General features: G+C 42.6%; 1 protein-coding gene across 2 annotated transcripts; it reads left to right on the forward strand.

Annotated features, from left to right (window-relative positions):
* Positions 1–3,264: 3,264 nt before the first annotated feature.
* Positions 3,265–11,532, forward strand: A4GNT (alpha-1,4-N-acetylglucosaminyltransferase). 2 transcript variants are annotated; one of them, XM_083616315.1, is made up of 3 exons: positions 3,265–3,395; positions 9,350–9,785; positions 10,902–11,532. In XM_083616315.1, exons 2-3 carry the CDS (start codon positions 9,375–9,377, stop codon positions 11,523–11,525), a joined length of 1,035 nt encoding a protein of 344 aa, XP_083472441.1. In that variant the 5' UTR covers positions 3,265–3,395; positions 9,350–9,374; the 3' UTR covers positions 11,526–11,532. The 2 variants fall into 2 exon arrangements, with proteins under 2 accessions (XP_083472441.1, XP_083472442.1); XM_083616316.1 differs by lacking the exon at positions 3,265–3,395 and adding an exon at positions 8,624–8,680.
* Positions 11,533–14,036: the final 2,504 nt, after the last annotated feature.

A 14,036-nucleotide genomic window follows, 5' to 3' on the forward strand; every position in this document is an offset into this window, starting at 1 on the left:
TGGTACCTTCTCACTACTGTGAAATTTTTACCAAAATATGCTTTAAAATAGAGCTTTGTGGGTATCAGGGTGGAAGAATGTGGGGTATACAGGCTGAATTATCAGGATGTGAGAGCCTGCTCATGCCTAGAAAACCACCACTACCTGTTATAGCACAGGGTTGCCTCGTACCTCCTTTCCTTCTTACCACCAGTTCAGGGAATGGCACTACAGGTCACCTTCCTCCTCTTCAGCCTCAGTTTTGCTCTTGCAGAAGAAGAGGAACAAGTAAGATGGAGACAAAACTAGAGTGTGTTGACTCTGTCTCTCATGAGGAGATTTCACCCCTCCCATATCCAAGAATCTGCTGATTCTCCAGAGAGGAGGGGGGGTTCTGCTCTCTACTTATTCCGCTCCAGCACCACATCAAAGTGTCATTGTGTCGGGGAGAGAGACTGAGTGTTAGAGAGAGATCGTGTGTATAGATAAGGTTGCTGCTAAGAGCAGCTGCAGACACTCAGTGCAGTTCAGCATTCATTTTATGTTTAGACCTCATTTAGCTCTGTATATAGTTGTGTATTATAGTTGTAGATAGAATAAAGAAGATATTCTACGGAGCTGCTCTCCGAGTCGTTTATGCTCTGCTATACTCTGCTGTGCGACGACTGTCTTCTTGTGGAAGTGAATCCGGTGCTCACAACTCTAAGCTGTGAGTCCACAGCACTTTGACCTGTTCCTGTGCAGAAGGTGGTCTCTGGAAGTGCTACCCAGCTCGCCTAGCCCAGTCGGGGCTGAAGTGTATGAGTCCAGTCCATGGCACTGGCTCAAGGGTGATGCTGACATCTCATTGGCTCTGGCTTCACCTACTATTGGTCTACCTGCCTTCTGCCCTGTGAGTCCTAAAGAGCAATAACTACCACTATGTACAAATAACTCATTCTCCAAGTGCCAATTCTTATGTAGCCAAAATGACATCATCTGTGCACAAGACAGAGGTATCAGAAAGCTCAGGGGAATCAAAACAACTCAGTGAGGACAGAGAGAAAATGATGATGAAGGCAGCATTGGGATGTGGGAGCTGCCTGGCTCCTGAACATGCACAGTCCGTAAGGCAAAATTGGGTTATGGGTCTCACTTCTTAGAAGGCTAGGCACCATTTCTTACTGTTATGTTTGCCATCTAATGCTTGTAACTAACATAACCATTACACATTAAGTGCACTTGCTTGGTTATTTAATTGGTTATCAAAGCAAAGATAAGATTTAATGGAAAGAGCTTTGTTGCAATATGAATGGATTAACTGTGAATGGAAGAAATCTTATCACATGGCAAGCTTGTGGGCTGGTAATGATGTCTCAACAGGCCATGTAAATTGGTATCTGAGCCTCTCTTATACACAGGAAGATGAGGGTTGTATTATGCTGCATTTGGCTTGCTTGGCACCACAACAAGCTTGCCATTATTTGATATAATTAGTTCTGTGTAAAAAAAAAATATCCTCCCACCTTTTTGTAAAGTGTTCTCCAACAATTAATGAGGAAAGAAATTGCTTTTGAAAATTATCAAAGCAATTAAGGCAGTGACTTGCCCAACATCACCCAAGGAGTTCATGCCTGACGAGGGATTTGAAACTAGGCCTCTATTTCCAGCAATCTAACTAGGGCAGGGGTCAGCAACCCATGGCTCCGGAGCCGCATGTGGCTCTTTTACACCTTTGCCGTGGCTCCGGGGCGGATACTAGCGAGAGGAGGAGGCGCATTGTGCACCCTGACACTCCCCACTGTGGCAGGTGCTGTACTGGCTGTGACGTCGCATGGGGGTGGTGCGTGCGTTAGTCACGCACCGTCCCAATGTCACCTTCCCGCCCGCTGTCAGATCGGAGGGCAGCGGCGCGCATGCAATGGTTTTGCGGCTCCCAGGTTTTTTTTCTTCGGAAACGGGTCCAAGTGGCTCTTTTTGTCTTAAAGGTTGCAGACCCCTGAACTAGGGAAACCCACAAGATCATTGATGCACTCTAGCCCCCTTCATAAGTTATGCCTCCAATACCCATGTGTGCTGCACATAGACGTCCACAGTGAATATGTTTCAGAAGAATGAGTCGTCCACTCCATGAATCTTGCTAGTAGATCATCCCTGTGACCAGCAACTATCCAGCAGTTTAACTTTAGTTCAAAAAATGGTCTATAAGAAAGCTGTATATATATATCATTGTGAGACCTCTTGACATGGAGGCACCTGGTGGAATCATTCCAAGACATGCCACAGATACCTATTGTTTCTAGTGCAGTTGGGTTATGTCCTGCCCCCCCCCCATGAAACATTTTCCTCTTGTCCGTCCGTCCCCTCATTGACAGCATCCAGTGAAAGAAATGGCAAGTTCAGTATATAATATACAGTGGTACCTTGGGTTACAGACGCTTCAGGTTGCAGTCGCTTCAGGTTACAGACTCCACTAACCCAGAAATAGTGCTTCAGGTTAAGAACTTTGCTTCAGGATGAGAACAGAAATCGTGCTCCGGCGGCGCGGCAGTAGCAGGAGGCCCCATTAGCTAAAGTGGTGCTTCAGGTTAAGAACAGTTTCAGGTTAAGAACGGACCTCCGGAATGAATTAAGTACTTAACCAGAGGTACCACTGTATCCTTTTCTGAGCACCGCAGCATCATCCTCCAAGGAGGCTGAGAAAGGAGTTACATTAAAGAATCTCTCCTTCACAATGCGTTCGGCAGAGGATTGGTGATGAGGAGATAACATGTGTATATTGGGTTGGATCCACACTGAGGCTGCAATCCTAACCCCACTTACCTGGAAATTAGTCCCATTGGATTCAATAGGACCTGAGCAAATATTGTTAGATTGCACTGTAAAGTGCACAAGTTCCATTGCAATCAATATAAAGAGTTATTCATGAATAACTTAAGTCCCATTGATTTTAGTGGTAACAAAACAGCACTTGCTTGGTCTGGATTCAACCTACTGTATCTAAGCACCCACTCCAGAACACTGAAGAAAATGAGCTATCTGTTATATGTTAATCTTGCAGATTGTGTTGTTCCACCTGAGCCTTTATGCTTTTCCCAGTACATTCCTACTTTATTATGTTCTTATTATCATTCCAAAGTGTTTGTCTGCTGCTTTCTGCTGGCAAGCTCTTATTACTACACTGTACATGTCTTGGCGGTTTTATTTCTTCCCTACCTGTACGATTTTTTTCTTCTTTAAAAAAGCATTTGTTTCCTCTGCCTATCTCAGGGCAAGTAATGTGCAAATATCACCTCTAGGGTTGCTGCATTAGAAGTCAGAAACAGTGGTGCATGTCCTGGATATGAAAGGTTCTCCTGCAACTTCTTCACCATATATGTGCACTCAAGTCTAACCATTGCTTGCTGAAGATCCTTCTGCTTTTCCATGTTTTGCTGGTAAGTTCTCGTTTATTTTGAAATGCATCATACGGGAATTAAACAAAAAGAACAGTGAGAAATATAGATGGGAGATTAATTACTTTGGTTTATATTTATTAATATGGAAAAAGATGGATTTTGATTACCCATCACATATTTTTTTAATTTTTTAGAGAGAGAAATATGGTCTTTCTGTTGAGTGGTTTGAGTCAGGGCAGTGCATTATTCTCTGACAATGAATGTGGCCATTTCAAGAGGGTGCATAAAGGTCTGAGCATGCTGTGACAAAAGCAGGAATGTTTTCATTTCTTTCAACAGAAAATGGAAGGAAGGAACCATTTTATTTTTAAAAAATAATACTTGTAGGAATAAACAAATATATAAATAGCAACATCCTATTTATGCTTACAGAGAAGTCCCACTGAGTTCATTGAGACTCACTCCCAATGAGAAAGTGTGCATCAGATTGCAGCTTTAGTGTAATACATTGATGTTGCATAAAAAGACAGTATAATCAAAGACATGAAATATGCCTACCACAAAGGGGTGTTAAGCACTACCAGCTCTATAGTTAATATGTGCCATGTTCCAAGAAGAAGGTGTTCAGATTTTGGAGCTGTAAGCTAGTCTATGCTTCCAGGTGTCATAAGAAAGCTGCAGAGATAGTGCAGGATAGCACGCACCCCGGAAATGATCTCTTTCAGCTTCTGCCTTCTGGAAGAAGGTACAGGGTTATAAAGACTAGAACTAGCCGCCTGAGAAACAGTTTTTATCCAAATGCGATTTTGGTTTTAAACGCAGTATAAGGTAGTCTCTGTAGGAGTATATTGTATTTAATTATGGAGTATCAGAGTTTTTAGGGGGTTAACCAGGCTGGGATAGCTGGGATAGCAGGCTTGTTGGCTTTTGAATGTCTGACATAGATTTTTTCAATTTCATTGTTCTGTACGGGACAGTACACATTTGGATACGCACATGCAATTACCTAAACCTTGGGACTGGTGATCAGCTTCCCAATAACATTAAATTAGTGTTGTGCAGAAAATTTATTGCATCTTTTCAACCATTCTTCATTAATGAGAAGAGAAATTGCATTCAAAAATGATCAAAGAGGATGGGGTGGGGAATCAGTTACATTCTCATGGTTTCTTCCATGCTGACTTCACTTCCAAGGTGGTCAGAGGTTGTTTGTGTGTGTCCTTTCTTTCATTCTATAATCTCATCAGTGTTCTGCACTCTGTAGGCTTCCCATGCTTCAGTTAAGCCCTGGGGGAAGACATCCTGTGCAGTGGTATAGTGGTCCAGTGTCGCAGGGGGTTGAAGACCTGTTGCTGTTTCTGCAATAGGGTCCCTATTCTAGATCCTAGATTTGCCCAATCAACACCAAAGAGAAGCTTTTCAGCCACGGTATGCTCCAAAGCTAAGCATTCAGAAGCACTGAAAACACAATGTGCCTCAGTTTTGTTTTCTCTTTTTATTAGATTTTATAAACAAGGATCATAGAAATAACAAATGGTATAATTAAAAAGACCAAGTCTTCTAATGTCATCTGTACATTGCAAAAACAGCAATATAAATTTGCAATAATATCTACAACATAGGATTCATTATTACTGGTCAATGTGCAAGTCTTTGGTTTAAATAAACCAAGTGGATTGGATGGATTAAATAAAAGCAGCAAATAGAAACAGGATAGAACTACTCAGCTCTGTTCTGTTTAAAGCTTCCTATCTTTATTATTATTATTATTTGGTTAGGAAGAAAAGAGGGGGAAATGTTCAGTAGGGTGGGGCTGGGTGGTTATGCTTCTACAATGTGCTTCAGTTTCAAGAGAATGATGTGCAAGTTCAGTTATGTACAATGGAACATCGTGGAAAACACAAGTCAGCTCAAAAGAAGGTAGTTGAGTACTCCAAATCATGTGTCCATGCATGTTCTCAGAAATTATCTAGTTCAAAGGCAACACATGGAGGTCTGCATAAATTGTTGCAATGCAGTCCTAATTATTATTATTATTGTAAAATGGTAAGATCATTGTATAATCTTAGAAGGCTGCATGTGAGTGTGAGGAGGCATGGCTTTGAGTATGATGAAAGAACCCTGCAGGCTGCAGAGTGTTTTGTTGTTGTTGTTTAGTCGTGTCCGACTCTTTGTGACCCAATGGACCAGAGTTTTCCACTGCCTCCCGCAGTTTGGTCAGACTCATGTTTGTAGCTTCGAGAACACTGTCCAACCATCTCGTCCTCTGTCGTCCCCTTCTCCTTGTGCCCTCCATCTTTCCCAACATCAGGGTCTTTTCCAGGGAGTCTTCTCTTCTCGTGAGGTGGCCAAAGTATTGGAGCCTCAGCTTCAGGATCTGTCCTTCCAGTGAGCACTCAGGGCTGATTTCCTTAAGAATGGATAGGTTTGATCTTCTTGCAGTCCATGGGACTCTCAAGAGTCTCCTCCAGCGCCATAATTCAAAAGCATCAATTCTTTGGCGATCAGCCTTCTTTATGGTCCCGCTCTCACTTCCATACATCACTACTGGGAAAACCATAGTTTTAACTATACAGACCTTTGTTGGCAAGGTGATGTCTCTGCTTTTTAAGATGCAGTCTAGGTTTGTCATTGCTTTTCTCCCAAGAAGCAGGCATCTTTTAATTTCGTGGCTGCTGTCACCATTGTTAGAGCCATGCTTATAAGAAAGAGAACCCTTGGCCACCTAGCAGTGATAAGAGAAGATCAAGACCTAGCAGTGATAAGAGAAGATCAAGACCCCACCCCCACTAAAGAAATTCTGAAATGCCCCGAAAATGAGGCAGAAAAATGGAAATCCTTTTTCACAGAACATGTTGGAGAAATTTGAGAGTTTGGCAGGATGTTGCAACATGTACTTCCATATCTGGCTTTCATAAAGCAAATTGAAGAAAAAAGTAATTGGCTTCAATTACACACACACACACATTGATTTTCAAGATAAGAATACAAATATAAAGAAAAAAGTAAACATATAACCAAGCTTATCGACTGAAACATTGGTGTAGGTGAGCACGTAATGCAGTATTATTATAAATGTCCTCTTAATTATTATTTTTTATTATTTTAAGAATGGTATGGTTATGACTCGACTGCACCGATAACAAAAAGGAAGTTGGACAATCACCATGTGTGCATGATTATGAAGTCCATATAGATTTGGCTGTTTCTGACAGAGAGATGCACATATTTTGGTCTATGATAAAGGGATACTGAAATGGTTTTGCTTTACCCTGTTGCAGCTTTAAGTTGAATGTTATTTCAATAAACAAGACGTCCTTATACGAAGATTGTATAGACAGATTTTCTAATTCCTTCCAATTAGAAAAGGACTAGTGGCAATTAATAAAAATGTTAACAGATAGAATATCCTTGTTTAATCCTTGATTCCCCCCCCCCCAAAAAAAAAGTTCTGGAGTACAATGAATTGATTTTTGCAGTATTCTTCCCCCATTTCTGTATATCTCACTATCCAAAATGCTTATAAGTGTGAGCACTCCCACCATAAATGGAAATAAGTTCCTTTTCTGTCAGATCCATGCCAGCACTTGATGTTTATAGTCAATGTAAATGTCTGAGTCCAGCAACATCTGGAAAACCATAGGTTTCACATCCCTGATATTACATTTCTGCATCACATTCCACAAGAAAATGTCTCAAAGTGATTTACGAATCCATAAAATACCACAGAGTTTGGCAATCATTTAAAAACCATACCTACAGAAGAAATACAACAGAACAAGATTTCAAAATGTTCTCCATCAACAATAACTATAATAATAATGAACTCCATGAAACAGGTCAAAAGTCTTACGACACTACATTCCAAGTGAATAAACCAAAAGTCTGGGCAAAAACCCAGGCACCTAAAAGCTGGCAATGATGGTTCCAAGCATGTTTTCCTGAAGACAACATTCCACACTCCCTAAAAGTGAGCAAAAGAAGCACATGCAAATATGCACTGGAAGAAAATGATAATTTATCTCACTTCTCTTTAGCATCCTGATTTTGAGTATCACAGAGTAGTGAATATTCACTGAAAAGGGATTAATCTGCAAAATTACCCTGACACACCTTTTGAACAGGCCTTTCCTCCCCCAAAATGATGCTTTAATGACAATCAGATGCTTCCGAGAATATTAAATTATTCATGCTGTTTAGAGTCTGCAGTCTTCTTCCGACAGCTCATCGCTTGAAACGACTCCAGTGCTGTTGGCTGAAGCATTGCAGCCGAAAGTTTCTACTGTGATAGGCAAAGCCGAGAAGGAGTAGATAACATTTATTAAGCAGCCAGCACTGAGATCAGCATCTTGGCTGAGGAGAGCTTTGCAAACTCCACTCAGCCACTTGTCTTGCAATGATAAATAGATCTTCTCCACAGAAGGAGCAGTGCTTAATCAGTTCCAACCCCTTTGACGGCAAAAATGATCTTCTGGATGGAAAAGATGGATGTTGTGGGAAAGAGAGAACAGTCATTCCTTGTCCTTTGCAAACTAGAGGGTGTTCCAAGGTACCAACATAGAGAGGGTGCTACCTTTTGAATTTTTTTTTTTTTAATCAGTCAGACATGTTTGGAGAGATTGCAACTGAATTCAATAAAGTCTCCATTTTCTGAGGAGCTGAGGCTGAAGACATGGAGCAACACCCAAGATGCTAACCTACGGTATATGAATTCCAGCTGCTGCCTCTCCTGAAGTCTCCTGCAGACACAGCTGGCCTAAAGTACTACAGGGCATCTGTGAAGACATTGGGCTTATGATGATCTATGGCTCGTGCAGGACATTCTCAAAATAGCCGCACAAGCAAGCTGGCTGACACAATCTCAGCACGTCAGAGTTTGGGAAGAAGGGACGTTCATTTTCTCCTGAAAACTGTATTACCCTCCCAAAATTGGAGGGCAGCATTTTGTGTTTTTTTTTCTAACTTTGAACAATTACTAAATAATTTTATTCATCTGCCATCCATCTCTGCAGCAGAGACCTGACATGGGCTTCCTATTCACCTCCTTTCTGCTTCCATATTATGACAGAGACACTAATCACCGATAGAGAAGAAAGAGCTCCCGTAAATAATTTTATCCCATCAGCATCCTGTCTGCAACAGAAGAGAAAGCCTGGTGCTCGGGAGGGGAATCAATTCAGACTTTGGTTCATTTTCTGAATGCAGCCCCACTGGGAACACAGAATTCAGCAGTAGCAATGGAGTCTACTCAGCAACATGAGGGTTCTTTAAGTGGCCCAGGAAAATAATCCCCTTAGGCGGGCAAAGGAATCTAGGAAATGGTGGTAAGAGGACATCTATATTTATTTTTTGAATTTTACCATGAATAACGCTGCTGCATCCTGGAGTGTCTGCTAATTATCTCCCTAGAATTTGCAGATCTTTCCAGGATTTTTGCATGTATAGTGAGTAGCTTTGCACCCTTAGAAATTGGATTGGATGGGATGGGATGGGATGGGATGGGAAAGGAAAGGAAAATCCACCCAAATGCAAGCTGCAATCTTATATACACTTACTTGGGAGTAAGCTCCACTGAAAATAATGAGACATATAGGATTGTATTGTCAACCACTATCCCAGGGTTGATGAAGCTGGGGACCTTCAGATGCTGCTGGATTACAACATCCATCATTCCTGGCTATTGGCCGTGTTTGACTGAGGCTGGCAAGAGTCCAACAACATTTGGAGGGCCACAGCTTTCACACCCCTGCTTGAACCATTCTTTTTAACCATATATTTTTCCAGGATACCGAATGAATTCATTCATGCTGTAAACAAGGCTCCTCATCCCACATCTCCATTGCAACCCTACAGAATCTGTTAATAGGGCACAACCTTCTGCTAAGAAGGATGGCGATCACCTATTGTTAAGGTTTTGAAAAGCAAGAGTGCAACAAGTGTGTGTGTGTGAAGAAGAATAAAGGTATGACTAATATATATTTTTTTTTATTAAGATCAAAAGTTGGAGAATCAGTCAACATGCTGAAGGAGAGCCAGATGTACCTATGTATCTTCTTTTTGTTGGCATTTGGGATATTGTATGAGTTCTCCCTAGAACCTGGTTGCTTCTTTTCCTGCAAACCTGTTGTTAAACAACTCGTGATGCCCCAAGATGTCCTCTCCCAGGGGAGAAGTATCATCTTTCTGGAGACAACTGACCGTCTACAGCCTCCACCACTGGTTTTATGCGCTGTGGAATCTGCTGCTAGAATCTATTCGGACAGACCCATCATGTTTTTTATGAAAGGGCTGGACAATAGCACAATGACAGATTTCAAGTTGACTTCCCCTTCGCTGTCTTTCTTATCGGCTATGAAGAATGTTTTCCTTTTCCCCCTGGAGATGGACATTTTGTTCCAGGACACACCTCTGTCCCTGTGGTACCATCAGGTGAGAGAGAAAGAGGTATCATTGAGAGTCAATATGATGATAAAGAACAAACCATCAAATACAGTGGTACCTCAGGTTAAGAACTTAATTCATTCTGGAGGTCCGTTCTTAACCTGAAACTGTTCTTAACCTGAAGCACCACTTTAGCTAATGGGGCCTCCCACTGCTGCCACGCTGCTGCTGCACGATTTCTGTTCTCATCCTGAAGCAAAGTTCTTAACCCAAGGTACTATTTCTGGGTTGGCGGAGTCTGTAACCTGAAGCGTCTGTAACCTGAAGCACCACTGTATTACACTTGCACTGGGCTTCAGAGTTTCAAATTCACAATTTCTGTTTCCCAGAAATTCTGAATAAACTGGCTACAGTGGTACCTCAGGTTACAGATGCTTCAGGTTACAGACTTCACTAACCCAGAAATAGTACCTCGGGTTAAGAACCTTGCTTCTGGATGAGAACAGAAATCGTATGACGGTGGCGCATCGGCAGCGGGAGTCCCCATTAGCTAAAGTGGTGCTTCAAGTTAAGAACAGTTTCAGGCTAAGAATGGACCTCCGGAATGAATTAAGTTTGTAACCAGAGGTACCAGTGTAGTACTATTCAGCATGTTAAAAATTGATGTTTTCCTTTTACACTAAATATATGCCAATACAGCTCAGTATTGTTTGACTGGCAGCAGTTCTCCAGGGTCTCAGGCAGAAGTTTTGCTCATCACCTACCTGATCATTTGAACTGGATATAGTGGGTATTAAACCTGGGGTGTTCAACAGGCAAAACATGATGTCTGCGGTCTACCACTGGGCTCTGCTCCCACCCACAGGTTAAGTGGCCTCTGTAGAAGCTGAGATACTGATTGATGCAGTGAACCCACTGATATGTTCAGGCCCTACACTTTCTCAGGTATGCCTGCATAGAGGTGAGGTCTTTTTTAGTGGGAAGTCACATCCAGAATTTGAACCTAGGATCACATACATGTGACACCTGAGCTGCTCCACGGGGCTAAGCATTCCTGAACTTCCAGTAGTGGGAATATTGCAGGCATTGAAAGGAAGAAGTAAGGAGTATGTCTTAGGAGCTAGGAGCTGTCCCTTGATTCTGTGTCCATTTTTAACCCTGCAGGTGAATGCAACACAGGAGAAGAACTGGGTCTATATTATCTCTGATGCAATCAGGCTTGCAATGGTGTGGAAATACGGTGGGATTTATATGGACACAGATGTCATTTCCATCCGACCCATCCCAGTGGCCAACTTCTTGGCAGCCCAGTCTTCCCAGTTCTCCAGCAACGGGATCCTTGGTTTTCAGCGTCATCACTGGTTCCTCTGGGACTGCATGGTAGATTTTGTTCAGCACTACAACGGAGCCATCTGGGGAAATCAGGGACCTCACTTAATCACAAGGGTGCTAAAGAAGCTGTGCAACCTCACAGATTTCAATAATGTGGAGGATCAGACATGTCACAACATTTCCTTCTTGCACCCCCAGCGCTTCTATCCCATCCCCTACAAACTGTGGCATAAGTATTATGAAGTGTGGGATTCAAAGCCAGACTTCAATGAGTCCTACGCTTTGCACCTGTGGAACTTCATGAACAGGAAAGAGAAGAGAAATGTGATCATTGGGAGCAATGCCCTGGTGGAAAACCTGTTCAGAACACATTGCCCTACTACTTACCAGAGTCTTATTCAAGCTGCACAAGGAAGCAAACAGATGTCTCAAAATAAAACTAGCCCACTGTGGTAAAGCGAAAGGAGGATATCTTACCATATGCAGTACTTATCCTATTAGGCGTATAATTTAGGAACCTCGGACTCCCAAGCAGATCACCTTCCACTGCAAGATGATTTTTAATATTCTCAGGGGGGATGGAAATGAGAGAATTGCAGACTTGGAAAGGGCCCTGAATGAAAAGCGTCTTAAAGAATTTCATCTAAAGCATCCCTGACAAATGGCCATCCAACCTCTGCTTAAAAACCTCCAAAGAAGTAGCGTTCACCACTCTCTGAGGCAGGGGAGTACGAAGTAGGGGCCGGGCTGCCCCGGATGCCACTCTGGAGAGGGTGACAATATGGCCCCTGCCTCCCCCCAGCTGTAGAGTGGCTGAGGGCACAAGCAGTCAGTATGGGCGCTGCTCATGCGGTGTCCGTACGGGCTGTCGCTTGCGTGCACCATCCATACGGGCTGCCATGCGTGTGCACTCCGTACAGAATGTTGCACATGTGCAGTCTGTACGGATGCCCCACATGCGCACTCAGTACAGGATGCCACTCGCGTGGCAGCCCGTACGGTTGCCATGGAAGCGGCAGTCCGTACAGCCGCCGCACACACGCGGCAGCCATATGGTCACCACGTGTGCGCACTCCATATGGGATGCAGCACATGTGCAGTCCGTACGGATGTCGCACATGCGTCACCGGATGGTTCGCCCCACCGCTCGCTGTCCTGCCCCGGGTGCCAGAGAGGGTTCCTCTACCACTACTCTCAGGGAGTCCATTCCACTGTTGAACAGTTCTTACCATCAACAAGTTCTTTCTGTAGCTGAGTCAGAATCTTCTTGTAACTTGAATCCATTGGTTTGAATCCTACCCTCCAGAGCAGGTGGGAGGGGGGACTTGCTCCATCTTCCATGTCATAGGCCTTAAGATGTTTGAAGAAGGCTATCATATTTCCTCTCAGTCTCCTCTTATCAAGCAAAGCATGCCCAACTCCTTCATCCATTCCTCATAATGGGAAAATAACTTGAGAGAGATTAGAATGCCATGGTTTGGCAGCAAGGCCACCTGGGGGAAACTCCATAATAGCTGAATAAATAATAGAATAAATGGCTATAGATGGAATAATAATTGTCATTTGCTACATAATTATATCTTTTGCTACTGCCACTGAAGTTAGGCAGATTTTTGTTAAAAACAATGTCTACAGCCCTGTTGATACACATCATGCTAAAATGCTATGTGTTTGTCGTGGTGATGGATACTATGTTGTGCATCTGTTTGCATCTGCTTTTCATTATGCTGTGGTTGATATAATAAATAAAGCTGTAACAAATAAAGAAGACTGATTTCCAGTGCAATCCTGTACATATCTGATTTAGAAGTAAGCCCCGTTGAATTCAATGGAGCTTATGTCCAAATAATACAGGATTTCAACCTTCGGTATGTGTGCAGGAATATTGGGTCTTGACATAATGAATGATGGTCTTTGTCCTGCTATTCTTATATATATTGTTCTTCATTTGACCCTCCTGCCTCCTTTTTAATAGATAAGCTACAGTCAACTGTCTGGTAATGGTGTAGCTAATTTATATACCATATTTATATGACAATTTGATTGCATGCAGAAATTAGTGTCTACTAACTTCTGAACTTAACTACATATATTATCCTCTACAACTTTCCTAGTAACTTTTTTTGTGTGGGGGGGGGGAGAGGCCTTTCCTTGCTTTGACAGGCACTCAATACACCACTTATTAAGGGGCACTGAAAGGACAAGGACAAAGACATTTCGTTTTGTCCATAAGATTCATGGAGAGTCATGAAACCCTGTGCTGGCCTCATTTAAGGACAAGGATGGGGAGGTGGATAAGCCATTGCTTGTCAGGCATATGATTCTGCTTTACCTACTGCAAAACAAGTTGCTATTTAAGCTGCTGCATCTTGAGACAATTTATAGTAATTGAGCAGACTAGAATGCCCCCAATCCATCAAGGATCAGATGCAAAGTTCTGTTCGGTTTTGCAAACTGCAGTTTGGACAAGGGTAAATGACATGGCCAGAGGAACCGAGCAAAAGAAACCCAGATAAAACGTATTATGTATGTAAGTAAGTTGGTTGATTTCATGTCACCAAAACTCTTATTGAAAGAGAACTTACAGCACAATCCAATACATATATATTCCAAGGTCAGTCCCATGACTGAGATCAATGGGGCTTACTCCCAGAGATAGAACTGTAGCTCTAGTCTTGCATTTTTATGTACATATTAGTGAAAATAACATAGAAAAATGCCTTACATTAGAGGAAACTAGCTTGCAAAAATGTATATACAGTGGTACCTCTGGTTACGTACTTAATTCGTTCCGGAGGTCCGTTCTTAACCTGAAACTGTTCTTAACCTGAGGCACCACTTTAGCTAATGGGGCCTCCCGCTGCCGCCACGCCGCCGCTGTGCGATTTCTGTTCTCACCCTCAAGCAAAGTTCTTAACCCGAGGTACTATTTCTGGGTTAGCGGAGTCTGTAACCTGAAGTGTATGT

This window comes from Podarcis filfolensis (assembly GCF_964270895.1).
Source record: "Podarcis filfolensis genome assembly, chromosome: 5".
In the NCBI taxonomy this organism is placed as follows: domain Eukaryota; kingdom Metazoa; phylum Chordata; class Lepidosauria; order Squamata; family Lacertidae; genus Podarcis; species Podarcis filfolensis.